Source organism: Orycteropus afer, unplaced genomic scaffold (genome assembly GCF_000298275.1).
Source record: "Orycteropus afer afer isolate SDZICR_OR568_19922 unplaced genomic scaffold, OryAfe1.0 scaffold00034, whole genome shotgun sequence".
Classification (NCBI taxonomy): domain Eukaryota; kingdom Metazoa; phylum Chordata; class Mammalia; order Tubulidentata; family Orycteropodidae; genus Orycteropus; species Orycteropus afer.
Genome location: NW_006921621.1, coordinates 15,294,860 through 15,309,380, shown reverse-complemented (window position 1 = coordinate 15,309,380; position 14,521 = coordinate 15,294,860). Strand labels below are relative to the sequence as shown.

At 47.6% G+C, this 14,521-nt stretch overlaps 1 protein-coding gene across 1 annotated transcript in view; it reads left to right on the top strand.

Annotated features, from left to right (window-relative positions):
* Positions 1 to 14,521, top strand: part of CUL9 (cullin 9) — a 46,556-nt gene that overhangs the window by 28,536 nt on the left and 3,499 nt on the right. The window contains exons 26-37 of the mRNA XM_007936214.2: positions 3,030 to 3,175; positions 3,338 to 3,467; positions 3,619 to 3,818; positions 4,276 to 4,526; positions 5,480 to 5,825; positions 10,718 to 10,858; positions 11,005 to 11,169; positions 11,399 to 11,562; positions 11,886 to 11,979; positions 12,527 to 12,601; positions 12,724 to 12,834; positions 12,991 to 13,108. Of these exons, the coding sequence (XP_007934405.1) occupies positions 3,030 to 3,175; positions 3,338 to 3,467; positions 3,619 to 3,818; positions 4,276 to 4,526; positions 5,480 to 5,825; positions 10,718 to 10,858; positions 11,005 to 11,169; positions 11,399 to 11,562; positions 11,886 to 11,979; positions 12,527 to 12,601; positions 12,724 to 12,834; positions 12,991 to 13,108 (1,941 nt within the window). The remainder of the gene's footprint in view (positions 1 to 3,029; positions 3,176 to 3,337; positions 3,468 to 3,618; positions 3,819 to 4,275; positions 4,527 to 5,479; positions 5,826 to 10,717; positions 10,859 to 11,004; positions 11,170 to 11,398; positions 11,563 to 11,885; positions 11,980 to 12,526; positions 12,602 to 12,723; positions 12,835 to 12,990; positions 13,109 to 14,521) is intronic.

Genomic DNA, 14,521 nt, shown 5'->3' with positions numbered 1-14,521 from the left:
GTCAACTGAAGCCAGTATAACTTCTGTGGCTATTTTTTTTAGGTCCAGGATAGGATCCAGTCTAGGATGATGTATTCTGTTTAGTTGTCATATCTGTCTAGCTTCCTTTAATCTGCAACAGTTCCTCAGCTTTTCCTTGTATTTTGTGACATTGGCATTTCTGAAGAATACAGCCCTTTAAGAATTTTTTAAGCTTCCTCATTTTAGGTTTGAATGATGTTTCTTCATGATTAGATACAGGTCATATGCATTCCTGGCTGGAATACTAAGTAAATGATGGTATGGACTTCCCAGGGTATTATTTGGAGGCACACAATGTCTATCTGACCCTCATTTGTGCTGTTGATTTTGATCACCTGGGCAAGCAGTAGTCTGATTTCCTCCCCTGTATAGGTAATATTTTTCCCTTAAGCAATCTGTGTGAGGAGACACTTTAAAACCATGTCAATATTCTCCTTTCATCAAAATTTCCACCTTGTATCATTTTACTTTTAACTTTGCTATACATATGTTTTAGGCATGTGTTTTGTAAATATCTAGATTTTGTTTTTTGTTCAAAAAAATTTTTTATTATTTATGACAATCTCTCGAGTTGTGAATTTTAGCCTATTTATAATTATTATGTGTAATGATGTATTTGGCTTTTATTTCTGACCTTTTATTTTATGCATTTGGTTTACCCTTCTTACATTTTAAATTTTAGATATTTTATATGTGGAAAATATATGTACATGTTTTATATGTACATAAAATATGTACAGTTCAAAGAAGAAGAATAAATTGAAGAGCTTTATACATACAATTCTACCCTGGGGTTTTTGTGCTTTTTCCCACCCCTCTTTCTTCTTTTGGATTGATTGAGGTTTTTTGTTTTGCTTTTATTTATTTATTTATTTTTTGCTTCTGCCAATTTGGAAGTTACATGTTCTTTCATATAGTTGAGTACCCTTATATTTTTAACCTGTAGGCTTGACTTGTTGATATCATTACCCACCCTCCCGAGCAATAAAAGGACCTTAGAACAGCTCCCGTTCACGAGCTCCCATCTTACTCATTACACCTGTCTACTATTTTAGAAAGAACTTTTTACCTCCCAACTTTGTCATTATTATTTCTGTCTTATTTGGTTGATGGTTAGTTTCACTCTGCCAGTTGCTTTAGTCATCACTGCTTTTGCATCTTGGTCCTTCCATCAGGTTAATTTTCTTCCTCCTAAAGTACATCCTTTAGATGTTTCTTCATTGAGGGAGAACTGATGTTAAACCTTATCAGTTTTTATTTGTCTGAGAATCGTTTGTTTTCATCCTCATTAAAAAATGTATTATGATAAATTTCAGACATATACAAAAAATAGAATAGATAACAAACTGCAGCGTACCAGTATACATCAACACGGCCAGTCTTGTTCATCTGTACCCCTACTTGTGCCCGTCACCCCCGAATCTGAAAGATAATGCCTTTCTTTTTAGAATCAAGAATATTATAATGATCAAACTTTTAGAAATTAATAATTCCTAATAACCATCAAATAGACAGTACTTGTATTTCTCTGTTTGTCTTGTTTGTCTCAAAAGTCTTTTTTAATAGTTACATTGTTTAATGAAGATTCAAACAAGGTCCGTGTGTGGCATTTGGTCATCTCTTAAATTTCTCAATCTAGATTTCCCCTCCCCCCCCTTGCAGTTATTTGTAGAATAAACTGGGTTGGTTGCCAAATAGAGTTGCTCACAGTCTAGATTTTGCTGATTCCATCCACGTGGTATCCCTTAGCATGTTCCTTTGTCACCTTTATTTCCTGAGAACTAATACTTAGATTTAGAGGCTTTTAAATTCTGGTTTGATTTTTGAGGGCAAGAACACTTTATAGGTGCTATGGTATACCATCATGAGGCATTTTCTGTCTGCTTGCCTCTCTCTTTGTGATGTCAGGATGGGTCAATGGGTTTCCATCCTGTCAGTCTGATCTGTACACGATATATAGTTTCCCATCAGCTTTTCACTAGGCAGTCATTGACAATCATTGCTTACATCCATCATTCCATTGTTGCTACTGCTGTGTACTTTCGAGTGGGTTCCAACTCATATAGACCCTAGAGGGCAGAGTAGAACTGCCCCATAGGATTTCTGAGGTGATAAACTTTTATGGAAGTGGACTGCTACATCTTTCTCCTGTGGAGCTGCCGGCAGGTTCAAACCACTGACTTTTACTTTAGTACTAAGCACTTAACCACTATGCCACCAGGGCTTCTTATCATTCCATTAGAAGTTATGAACTAGTGATATTCTAGTTTTGTCATTCTCTCTTTTGCTTATTAGTTGGAATACTTTATAAAGAAAAACCTCCTCTTATCACTATTTGGTTAACCTGAAATACAGTTTATACAGGAGAGGCTTCATTCCTTCCTCCTCCTTATTTTTAACCAATGTTGAAAATAATTTTAGTTCCCTGGCATCTTCCAAAGATGGCCAATGAGATCTTTTAAAAAAAAAAATATTACGAACTCATGGATTTTAAAATATTTCATATATTTCAGTCCATTGCAGTTATTCTTTCTGATGCTTTCATTGTCCTGTCTTTGGCTAAAGAGCATTTCCCAGGCTGGGTCCTGATCCCTTTTGACATTCTCTCCCTTTGATAAGTGGCCTATCTTTCTAGTTAGAGAGAACGTTCCAAACTCCTCTTGGCTGAGCTGTATAACACAGGAGAAGGGGGAGACCCAGCCTAATGGGACTTTGAAACTGTCAGCTCCTTGAGGGTAAAACCCAGTTCTCCTCGCTGTAGTCTAGTTTCTTCATGGAGCCTACCTGCACAGGACTAGGCACAGGGTCAGCTCACACATACCTGTGGCTTGCCAGAGAAGGCTGAGATCCAGGAGCTCAGACCAGGAGCCTCTATGTCTGTAAATAGTGGGGCCCCTGCTTCCTGCAGAGACTAGCAGGAGCAAAGCTTGGCTAATCGTGTGCCCTTACTCATAACCCCTTTGTTTCTTCTATTCTTTCCTCCCCCCTTCTCCTTGACACCGTCTCAGGTCAGAACCATCCAGTCCTGGACATGGGACCACATCGGCGTCTGCAGTGGACATGGCTGGGCCGGGCTGAGCTGCAGTTTGGGGATCAGACCCTGCATGTGTCCACCGTGCAGATGTGGCTGCTGCTGAATTTCAATCAGACGGAGGTGCCCCAGCTCTCAGCCTCTCTGTGTTCTCTTGTCCACCTTGTTTGTCACTGTTCTTCTGCTAAACTCTGTTCCTCCTTCCATCCTTCCTCCCCTCTTCTTTTCCTTCCCCTTTGAGGTCTGCTCCAGGAGGCCCTCACAGGCCCTGTTTCTCCTCACCAGGAGGTGTCAATAGAGACCTTGCTGAAGAATTCTGACCTTCCTCCAGAGCTACTGCTCCAGGCACTTCTGCCCCTCACCTCTGAGAATGGCCCTTTGACCTTGCATGAGGGTCAGGACTTTTCACCTAAAGGTAGGTCAGTAGGGCTGGTTTGAGCCTCTGGTCCGAGGGTTGGGGCTCTCAGGTGGGAGTGGTATATTTGGGAGTGAGGACAAAGGGATCCTCATAGCCCCTAGTGCCTGTTCCTCCCTCTCTGTGGATACCTGACTGGGAGTGGTCCTAGGTGTGCTGCGGCTCCGTGAGCCTGGGTCCCGGCCCAGTGAGGAAGCCCTATGGCTGATGCCTCCCCAGACATACCTAAATGTGGAGAAGGATGAAGGCCGGACCCTGGAACAGAAGAGGAGCCTCTTGAGTTGTCTTCTTGTCCGTATTCTCAAAGCCCATGGGGAAAAGGGACTCCACATTGACCAGCTGGTTTGCCTGGTAGGAAGGGAGGGAACCATGAACCATGAAGTTGGGAGAGGAAGAGAGTCGTGGTTGGGGGTTTGGGACCAGAGGTCACCACGAAGGAAGGTAAACTCAGTGTAAGACCTCTGTAAGGCATATTTCCACGTGGGTTTTCTATTCCCAACAGGGCAGTTAGATAGAAAGTAAAGACAAGACAGGAGTGTTTACCATGTGCCAGGCCTTGTTCTTAGAGTTTGTGTGAATTAAGTCATTTAATCCTCACAACAATCCTGTGAGATAAGTAGTAATATTATTATTATAATCCCCATTTGATAGATAAGAAAAGCGAGGCATAGAAAGTTTAATAACTTATTCACAGTCACACAGCTAGTAAGTGGCAGAGCCAGGCTTTGAACTGAGGCAGGCTGGCTTCAAACCCCATGTTCTGCCTGCCTTCCATGAGTAAAAGTGGCCTGCCCATCTCCTTCCCCAGGTGCTGGAGGCCTGGAGGAAGGGTCCGAATCCCCCCGGAAGCCTGGGCCGCACTGTTTCGGGTTGTGTGACCTGTACCAGTACAGATGTCTTCTCTTGCATCCTGCACCTCCTGGGCCAGGGCTATGTGGAACGGCGTGACGACCGGCCCCAGATCCTAATCTATGCCACCCCAGAGCCCATGGGGCCCTGCCGGGGCCAGGCAGACATCCCCTTCTGTGGCACCCAGAGCTCTGAGACCCCCAAGCCCAGGTAGCCACCCCACCCCCCACCCCTGCTGCAGGGACTCCAAGTCACTCTAGAGAGACAGGTGAAACAGCAGTGAACTGGGAGAGGTTTGTCATGCCACAGCCAGGTTCCCTTGTGGGAAAACCTTTCATTTCTTGCTTTGTCTGTTTTCCCTGTCCCTGTGATTTCTCCCTATTCACCTTCCCCCTCCCAGTGCCATCCAGTCAGGGGCCTTGCTGCCACCATCCTGCTAGAGCCAGCCCTTAGGAAAGGGCCCAGACAAACTGATCTGTCGATATGTCTCATTCTAGACAAACATGAAATGTTCTGCGCAGTGAAATACACAGACTCAAGTTTTTAGGAAACCCATTCTGCAAAGGAACTTGCCATAGGATTTCCCCATTTAACCAGTACCCCTAAAGCTTTTTGACATCAGGTCCAGTTCACCCGACATTATGGCATTACTGTTCATGCCTGCAATTTGCTTTATGTGTAAAGTTCGTTCTTCTCTGGAGTGATCTTTCTCAAACTTTCAGGTGCATCCAGGTCACCTGGGATCTTATTAAAGTGCAGATTCGTATTCAGTAGGTCTGAGTGTAGCCAGAGAGCCAGCATTTCAAACCGGCTCCCTGTGTTGCTGGCCCACAGACCACATTCTGAGTAGTTAGGCTGTAGACCACTGTTTCTCACCAGAGGGTCTATTAGCACTTTGGGAGTGACCTCCAGTGGGACTGTCCCATCTATTGTAAGTCAGCATCTTAACCCCTGCCCACCAGCTGTCAGCAGTGCCCCCAGTCTTTGTGGCAGCCGGGTCCACATTTCCAAACTCTTCAGAGCCAGTAACAACTGGTTCAGGAGGTTATCCTCAGGCTCATTAGGCAGCAAGGAGTTAGAGACTAGATGGCGTTTAGTTAGTAGGTTGGATAAGGCAGGGAGAGATACTGACCACTGTCTTTCTCACCCCTCCCACTCCCAAGCCCAGAGACTGTGGCCGCCCTGGCATCTCTACAGCTGCCTGCAGGCCGCACCATGAGCCCCCAGGAGGTGGAAGGGTTGATGGAGCAGACGGTGCGGCAGGTGCAGGAGACACTGAACCTCGAGCCACACGTGGCTCAGCACCTGCTGGCTCACTCCCACTGGGGTGCCGAACAGCTGCTACAGAGCTACAGTGACAACCCTGAGCCATTGCTGCTGGCGGCTGGACTGTGTGTCCCCCAGGCCCAGGTCGCTCCCACCCGCCCTGACCACTGTCCTGTCTGCATCAGCCCCCTGGAGCCCGACGAGGACTTGCCCTCTCTCTGCTGCATGCACTCCTGCTGCAAGGTGAGGCCCGCTAGCGTCTCTCTTGCCCCTGCCTTTCCACTTAACACCATTCCTTGCAAACTCATTTATTAACCTGGGCAATGTTGGAAAGTCTCTTAGTCCCTCTTAAATCAGTTTTGACATCTGTAAATGGTGCCACCTGCCTTGACTCTAAAAGGTGATTGATAGGATCCACTGATATATCAGTGGTTCTCAAACTTGGTTGCATCTTACAGTCACCTGTGGAGCTTTAAAAAAATCCTGATGCCCAGGTTATTCCCCCAGACAATTAAATCAGAATCTCTGGAGGTGAAACCAGGCATCCGAGATTTGGAAAGCTCCTCAGGTGATTCCAGTATCCAACTGAGTTTAAGACGTGACAGATGGGCTTACTAGTGTGGCTGTACAAAGTCCCTTGACATATATAGTATATGTATGTCATAAATAAAATAGATTATGTAAATAAACTAGGTCACAGAAAGTATATGTCAAGGCACTTTGTAAAGAGCAAGTGTTATTAAATTGTTATTAACTATTTTGTTTCCTTATCACCATTAAAGTCCCCTGATCTCAGAACATTAAGGAGCTCTGGTGGCATAGTGGGTAAGGCATCTGGCTGCTAACCTGAAAGTCAGTGGTTCAAACCCACCAGCTGCTCTGTGGGAGGAAGATGAGGCAATCTACTTCTGTAAAGATTTATAGCCTTGGAAACCCAATGGTGGTTGCTGTGAGTTGGAGTTGACTTTGTGCCAGTGGGTTGGGTTTGGTTTGGTTTGATCTCAGAACACTATCGCTTATCGTATACTCTCATTGAACACAAAATTTTAAAAAATGGTATAAACTAGAAAATAGCACAAGAGTCAGAATTATGGCAAGTTAGGGCTTGCTGCTGTCAAGCTGCAGGTGAGGAGTGAGTAGTCTCACTCAGGCCAGAGAAAGAGTGGGCCGACAGGCAGAGAACCAGCAGTGCTGAGTGCCTGACAGCCCCTGCCTCCCAGCTCTTTAGAACTGGTGCCAGGCCCAGACACATCGAGTTAACAGGCTGAGCCTCCTTGTTGCCATGATTGCTAGCTGCCTCTCCCAACAGCGTCTCTGTGTGGTGGGGGAATCGGACATGTGCATTCGCATGTGTGTGTGTGTGCTTTCTTCTACTTCACGCTCCTCTTCAAGCTACTTTCTGTGTACGGTTGTTTCTGTGCCCTTTTCCCAAGTTCTTAATTATTTCCTTTATACTTCCACTTTTTCAGTTAACTAATATTTGTCATGGACCTACTATGTGCATAGCAATGGGTGTTGTATGAGAGAGTGAAAAACTCCAAGCAAGCAGTGGCCTAAGAACTAATAACTCTGGCTAATACTTACGGAGCACTCCTTCTTGTCCAGGCATCGTGCCACATTATTTTACTTAATTCTTATAATAGTTTTATGAGGTACTCAAAAAAAAAAAAACTCACTGCTGTCGAGTTGGATCCAACTTACAGTGACCCCTCCTTGGCTTTCTGAGGCATTATCACTACGTAACTCTCTATGTCTTTCTCATCCTCAATGCTGCCATATTGGTCACTCACATTTGGTACATTGCCCTTCTCTTCACCCAAATCAATATTTATCTCTATCTATCTAACAGCACTCCCTCCCCTCCCCTCCCACCCCTGGTAACCAACAAAGAAGATGTCCTCCAATATATAAACCTTTCCTTAACTTTTACAATAACGGACTAATACAATATTTGTCCTTTTGTGACTGACTTATTTCGCTCAGCATAATGTCCTCCAAGTTCATCCACGTTATGCGGTGTTTTGCAGATTCTACATTATTCTTTAGCGTTGCATAGTATTCCATTGTGTGAATGTACCAAAGTTTGGTTATCCATTCCTCAGTTGTTGGACATCTAGGTTGTTTCCAAGTTTTGGCTATTGTAAATAGTGCTGCGATGAACATCGGTGTGCATATATCTGTTCTTGTTATGGCTCTCACTTCTTTAGGGTATATACCTAGTAATGGGATGGCTGGGTCAAATGGTATTTGTATTTCCAACTTTTGAAGGAATCGCCATACTGCTTTCCACAATGGTTGTACCATTTTACAGTCCCACCAGCAGTGTATGAGAGTCCCAATCTCTCCACAACCTCGCCAGCATTTGTTATTTTCTGTCTTGTTGAACTTTGCTACTAGTGCTGGAGCAAGATGGTATCTCATTGTTGTTTTGATTTGCATCTCTCTAATAGCTAATGATCGTGAGCATTTCTTCATATGTTTGTTGGCCGCTTGAATATCCTCCTTGGTGAAGTGTCTATTCATGTCTTCTGCTGAGGCATTATCACTACGGAAGTAGGTTGCCCAGTCTTCCTTCTGAGGAGTGGCTGGTGGGTTTGAACCACCAGCCCTCTAGTTAGCAGTCATATGCGTTAAGCACTATGCCACCAGAGCCAATTTTACAGATGGCAGATTGAGACACCTGGAGGTGAAGTACTCTGCCCAAGGTCAGGATTTGAGCTTTGTTGCCTCACTTCAGGTCCCTGGGTAGCACAGTTCACGTGCACACAGCAATGCCATACAAGAAAGGCCTGGTGATCTACTTCCATACTTATAAAAAATTACAAGATTATAACCATTGCAAGCCCTATGGAGCTCAGCTCTACTTTAAAAAGTGTGGGGATACTAGGAGTCAGAATTGACTTTGCTGCAGGGAGTTTGGTTTTTTTTTTGTTTGTTTGTTTGTTTTTTGAGTCTGACTTCTGGGCCCTCCCTCCACACTCCTTTGATAAGTGCAGTAAAGAAAATACAGTTGGGTATTGCCCTAGGAAGCACCTAAGGTTAGGAGTGGAGATGAGGGGTTTGTCAAGTACTTCCAACCGGCAAGTCAGGAAAGGCCTGTCTGACAAGTGATCTAGGGAAGAGTGTTCTAAAAAGAGGGAACAGCAAGCTTAAAGTTTTTGGGCTCAGTGGCTGAAGCACAGTTAGTGGTGGGTAGTAATAAGAGAGGAGGTTAGAGAAGGGGCCCGGGGCCAACTTGGGTGGTATTGATAGATAGTGGATTTTATTTTATGGGAAGCTGCTGGTGGGCTTTAAGTAGGGAATGGTACATGACTGACATTTTTAAAGAAATCACTTTGGCCACTGTGCAGAGATAAGAATTGGATGAAACGAGTGGAAGCAGGGACACCTATTAGGAGACTTGTAAAAAGAGGCAAGAGATAGTGGTCATTTGGACTTAAGAGGCAGTGGTAAAGAGAGAAGTGGACAGATTTGGAATACATTTGGAGGTAGCACTGACAGGGCTTAAGAAGGACAATTCTTGTGTTTGACCTGAGCATCCAGGTGGATGGAAAGTCATCTTTTACTGGGTTGGAGAAATGTCTGGTAGAGGTAGAGACCAGGGGTTTGCAGGAATGTGAATGTTGGCCATGGGATGTCAAAACTGCTTGTTGGACACCTGTGGAGACTAGCAAGTCAACAGTATTGTTTTGAATTTGAAATTAAGGAGAGAGACTTGGCTGGCATCACCCAGAGAGGGAGAAGCAGGCCTGGGGCACCAAGCCCTGACGTGCTCCCCCCGTAAAAGTATATGGACAGGGAGCCTGAAAATGTGACCGAGAAAGGCAGTGTGACAGAGTCCCAGCCCAGAGGAGCCTGTGAGTAAGTGACAGCTGAGTGGTGCAGAGGGCAGTATGGGAGTCAGAGCAGGGCGGGCCTGGGGCAGCTGGAGACTTCCCAGCATGAGCCTGGAGTGGCAGGGCAGCGGGTCTGCAGAGCGCGGGGAGGAGAGCGTGGGGAGGACTAGAAGAGCGGGGGGGGGGATTGTCTAAGAGTCTGAGGGGGACTTTGTCCTCCAGTGCAGTATCTTCCCCCCTTGGCTGCATTCACCTTTGTACCTGTAAGCATGAGCTCTGCGTTTGGAGAAATTTCTGTTTTTATGTGAAAAATGCAAGATTTTTGCATACAGCTTCCCAATTTATCTGAGTCTGTTTCAATATTAAAAGGTTTTGCTTTGTTTCATCTTTTCCTTCGAGTTAACATAGTCTAGTAAGGTGTTTCATATTTATTCTCTAGCTTTGATAGCACGGGTCCTCCTTCTCTCCTGGGGGTTTATATCCATCATTCTGAGAGGATGGCAGTAAGTCATGGCAGGGGAACAGGGTCGTTAATGGAGTATTTTAGGAGGCGCAGGCTGCTGACCATGCACAGACCGAGTGGATTTAGTGGGGGAGAGACAGCCATTCATCAGGACAAGCTCTTGCCATAGCTTGGGGGTGAGGGGATAAAGGCCTGACCTAGGGCAGGGCAGTGACGTGGAGCAAATGAAGAATTCAACAGACCTGAAGGTTCTGACACTGGTGACTAGGGCAGTGGTGGTGCCATCGATCAGGTTATGGGGACTGCAATGGGCAGGCCTGTTCTGTGAAGAGGCTGAGGCTGTTCTAGGCATGGGTCCAGTGAGATGAGAGCATCAAGACAGAGGCAGTGGAGATAAACAGATGGAACGTGGAGGGTGACCACAGCAGCGATTGCAGTGTGAGGAGGCCGGCCACCCAGTGGGGTAAAGGTGCCCCTGCTCCAGGTATCCTCTCTTGCTGACTTTCTTGCTCTCTCCAAAGTTCCTTAGAACTTGAATCCTCTTTCTTCTCCCATTTTTTTGATTCTCTTTTACCCGTTCTCTTCATGTCTATCTGAAAAGTAATTATGCTAATACCCCAGCCCAAACATCCTCAAAGCCAATCCTGGGAAAACCTGTGGAAGCTGGAAAGATTCAGGTTGGTATTGAGGCTGATCTAGAAGCAGGTTTGTCTCTGGCCTTCCAGGTCATTGTGTGGGGAGGGTGGGGGCAGGACGCAGGTTAGTCATCCAGGACACCTTCATCTCGTGCTGCTCCCATGCCACCTCTGAGCAGCCCCTCCATTGTCCCTCCTCAGTCTTGCTGGAATGAGTATCTGACAACTCGAATTGAACAGAACCTTGTGCTGAACTGCACCTGCCCCATCGCCGACTGCCCTGCCCAGCCCACCGGGGCCTTCATTCGTGCCATCGTCACCTCTCCAGAGGTCATCTCCAAGGTATCCACTCTCCTCCAGGAGAGGTTCCAGTCAGAGCCAAAGGGGCAGCCCAGAGAGCGGGCTGACACGTGGGGTGCTGGGAGGTGAGGAAGGGGCTGACGTCCTGGAGACCCATGCCCTCACCTCGTGGCACCCTTCTCCCGCAGTACGAGAAGGCCCTCCTTCGTGGCTACGTGGAGAGCTGCTCCAACCTGACCTGGTGTACCAACCCTCAGGGCTGTGATCGCATCCTGTGCCGCCAAAGCTTGGGCTGTGGGACCGCCTGCTCTAAGTGTGGCTGGGCCTCCTGCTTCAGCTGTAGCTTCCCTGAGGTAGGTGCCCACCCAGCCCTGACTGTGAACAGGGATTCACACACCTCCCTTCTCCACCCCACTGCCATGCACACTGACTCAGACTTGTCCTTCCTCACCTCTTGCACCCAGTTGAGGGCTTTTACTCCTCCACATGTGGCCTGTGCCTTCTCCCTCCTTACCCTTGTATTCCAGCAGTGCCACCCTCAGTAAGGGCCCTGTGGGACCTCACCACCCCCTCCTACTCTAGGCACACTATCCCGCCAGCTGTGGTCACATGTCTCAGTGGGTCGATGATGGTGGCTACTACGATGGAATGAGTGTGGAGGCCCAGAGCAAACACCTGGCCAAACTCATCTCCAAGCGCTGTCCCAGCTGTCAGGCTCCCATTGAGAAGAACGAGGGGTGTCTGCAGTAAGAAGGGGGTACTGTGGGCAGTGGAGTGGTCAGAGGGCAAGTGGGAGATCTGCGAGGGTGGGAAGACTGGCAGTAAAGAAGGGGCAGTGGGACCAACAAGGGTCCTCACCCACCTTCCTGTAGCACCCTCCAGAGTGAGTCCCTGGATCCCACTTCAGTCTATACTGCCTGGGGAATGCAGAAGCATGGGTGCATTCAGTAGGGATGGCATGGGGAAGGGACAGAGGCCAGGGCATCTTCAGTGGCCTCCAGGGCCTTGGCATTCCTGGTGCAGTCCTGCCAGAGGCAGGAGCCCTCTGACCAGCCAGCTTTCTCCATAGCATGACCTGTGCCAAATGTAACCATGGATTCTGCTGGCGCTGCCTCAAGTCCTGGAAGCCAAATCACAAAGACTACTACAACTGCTCTGCCATGGTAAGGAGTGGGCACTAGATGAGGCAGAGGACCACAGCAGTCAGGATGCATGCCCAGCCCTGGGCAGAAAGAGGCTTTGTATCCAGGGCAGCCTCCTAGCTGCTGGGACAAAGGCTCAGTGCAGAGGAGACAGAAGGACCTGGGGTACAGCGGCTGGGAGTTCTAGCCAAGGCGGTCTGTTCACAAGGGCCCTGCAGCTCCAGAATAGGGCTCTCACACAATGGCTACAGAGAGGGCAGAAGGACTGGGCATTTTCAGGGCAGAGCGGAGACAAGCAGGGATTCTGGAGGCAGATCCTGGCCCCACCATGCAGAGTGTGGCTATGAGCAAGTCAGTCTACTCCAAGCCTCAGAGTCTTCGACTGTGAAAGGAAATAATGGTAGCACTTCCTAACGTAGTTAGGAGGGTTAGATGAAGAAACTTGGGTAAAGTGTCATCAGTGTAAGTTAGAAAGTGCACGATAAACTCCATAAATGGTAGCTCTGTACTTAGGAACTCCATCCTGTCCATGCCAAGCGCCCAGTAACACTCACCATGTCCTGCCCAGGTCAGCAAAGCTGCTCGCCAGGAGAAGCGGTTCCAGGACTACAATGAGAGATGCACCTTCCATCACCAGGCCCGGGTGAGCAGGCAGGCAGTGGGCCAAGAGGTCTGAGGATGGACGCCAACGTCTGGGGACAAGTGGGGTGCTGCACTGATGGGTGGGGCTGCTCCTGCTGATACTGACACCCTTCCTCCGGACAGGAATTTGCTGTCAACTTGCGGAACCGGGTATCTGCCATCCATGAGGTGCCCCCGCCGACATCCTTCACCTTTGTCAATGATGCTTGCCGGGGACTTGAGCAGGCTCGAAAGGTTGTGGTGGGTGGCAGGCAGGGGAAGGCAGTGGGTTAGGCTCTTTTTATCCAACTGCCTATAAGGAGGGAATGAGAAGCAGCAGGGAGGTGCCTAGCCCAGGTAACGGGAGGTGCCTAGCCCAGGTAACGGGAGGGCTGGCCTGCGCTCCCCCAGGTGCTGGCCTACACCTGCGTGTACAGCTTCTACAGTCAGGACACCGAGTACATGGATGTGGTGGAGCAGCAGACTGAGAACCTGGAGTTGCACACCAACGCCCTGCAGATCCTCCTCGGTGAGGCCCCGGCCCAGCCTCCACCTGTGCTTCCCCGCCTGCCCTCCTCTCTCCCTCTGCCCTGGGCACCCCGCCCCCCACACCACCACCTCCACTCTGTCCTCTTACTCCTCTTCAGAGCCTTTTCCCATCTGGCTTTTTAAAAAGTGCGTGCTGTGAGTGCCTCCGCGCACAGGCCTTATACCTAACATTTTTTTTTTTTTTTTGGCTGAACAAATAGGAGTTTATTCTCTTACAGTTCTGGAGGCTAGAAGTCCAAGTCCAAAGTGCCAGGCTCTAGGGGCTATGTGAAAGCTCCTCGACCTTGGGCTTCACCTCTGCCTCTTGCTCCTGGCCCGCTGAAGCTAGAGGCATCTCTTCACTCAGGCAGCTACTGGCTGCTGAGTTTAACAAGCAAGGTCAACAAATAAAATGGCACAGTCCCAATGTTACCAAACCACACGGCAGGCCATTAATTCAAGTCCATTTTAAGTCCCAAACGACACGGCTACCTGCAAGGTTCAAGTGTGCCATAAGCTGGAGACCATTTCCAAAGCTGCTTCTTATATACAGGAAGCAGACCACATGCCCAAAGCAGCTACTCAGCTGCTCCAATAGATTCCACTATGGAGTTAATTACCAATCTCACCATGGGGAATAACTACATCCAGCTGCCCAACCACTCAACCAGGCCTAGCCAAGTTGACACACAGACTTAACTACCACAATGCCAATACACTTGTGGAAACATTGTCTGCCAACCCTATCCATGGTCTTGGCACACTGCCCCCCTGCACAGACATACCTAAGAGTTCAGCCTGTCCACCCATCTATCCACCTGTAGATCAATATCTGCCTTCACTGACAATGCAGTACTGTATGTGCAAAAGGGTTCATCTTTGTTGTCTGTATCTCTTAGGCATCTCTCCATGTCTTCCTATTCCTCAATGCCACTGTGTTGATCACTCACATTTGGTTCATTGCCCTTCTCTTCACCCAAATCAATGCTTGTCTCTACTTATGTAATAGTGTCCCCTCCCCTCCCCTCCCACCCCTGGTAACCAATAAAGAAAATTTCCTTCCATAGATAAATCTTTCCTTTCCTTTTTACAATAATGGACTAATACAATGTTTGTCCTTCTGTGATTGACTTATTTCACTCAGCATAATGTCCTCCAAGTACATCCATGTCATGCAGTGTTTTGCAGATTATACATTATTCTTTAGGGTTGCATAGTATTCCATTGTGTGTATGTACCATAGTTTGGTTATCCATTCCTCTGTTGGTGGGCACCTAGGTTGTTTCCATCTTTTTGCTATTGTAAATAGTGCTGCGATGAACGTGGGTGTGCATGTATCTGTTATTGTCCTGGCTCTCACTTCTTTAGGGTATACACCTAGTAATGGAATGGCTGGATCAAATGGTATTTTTTT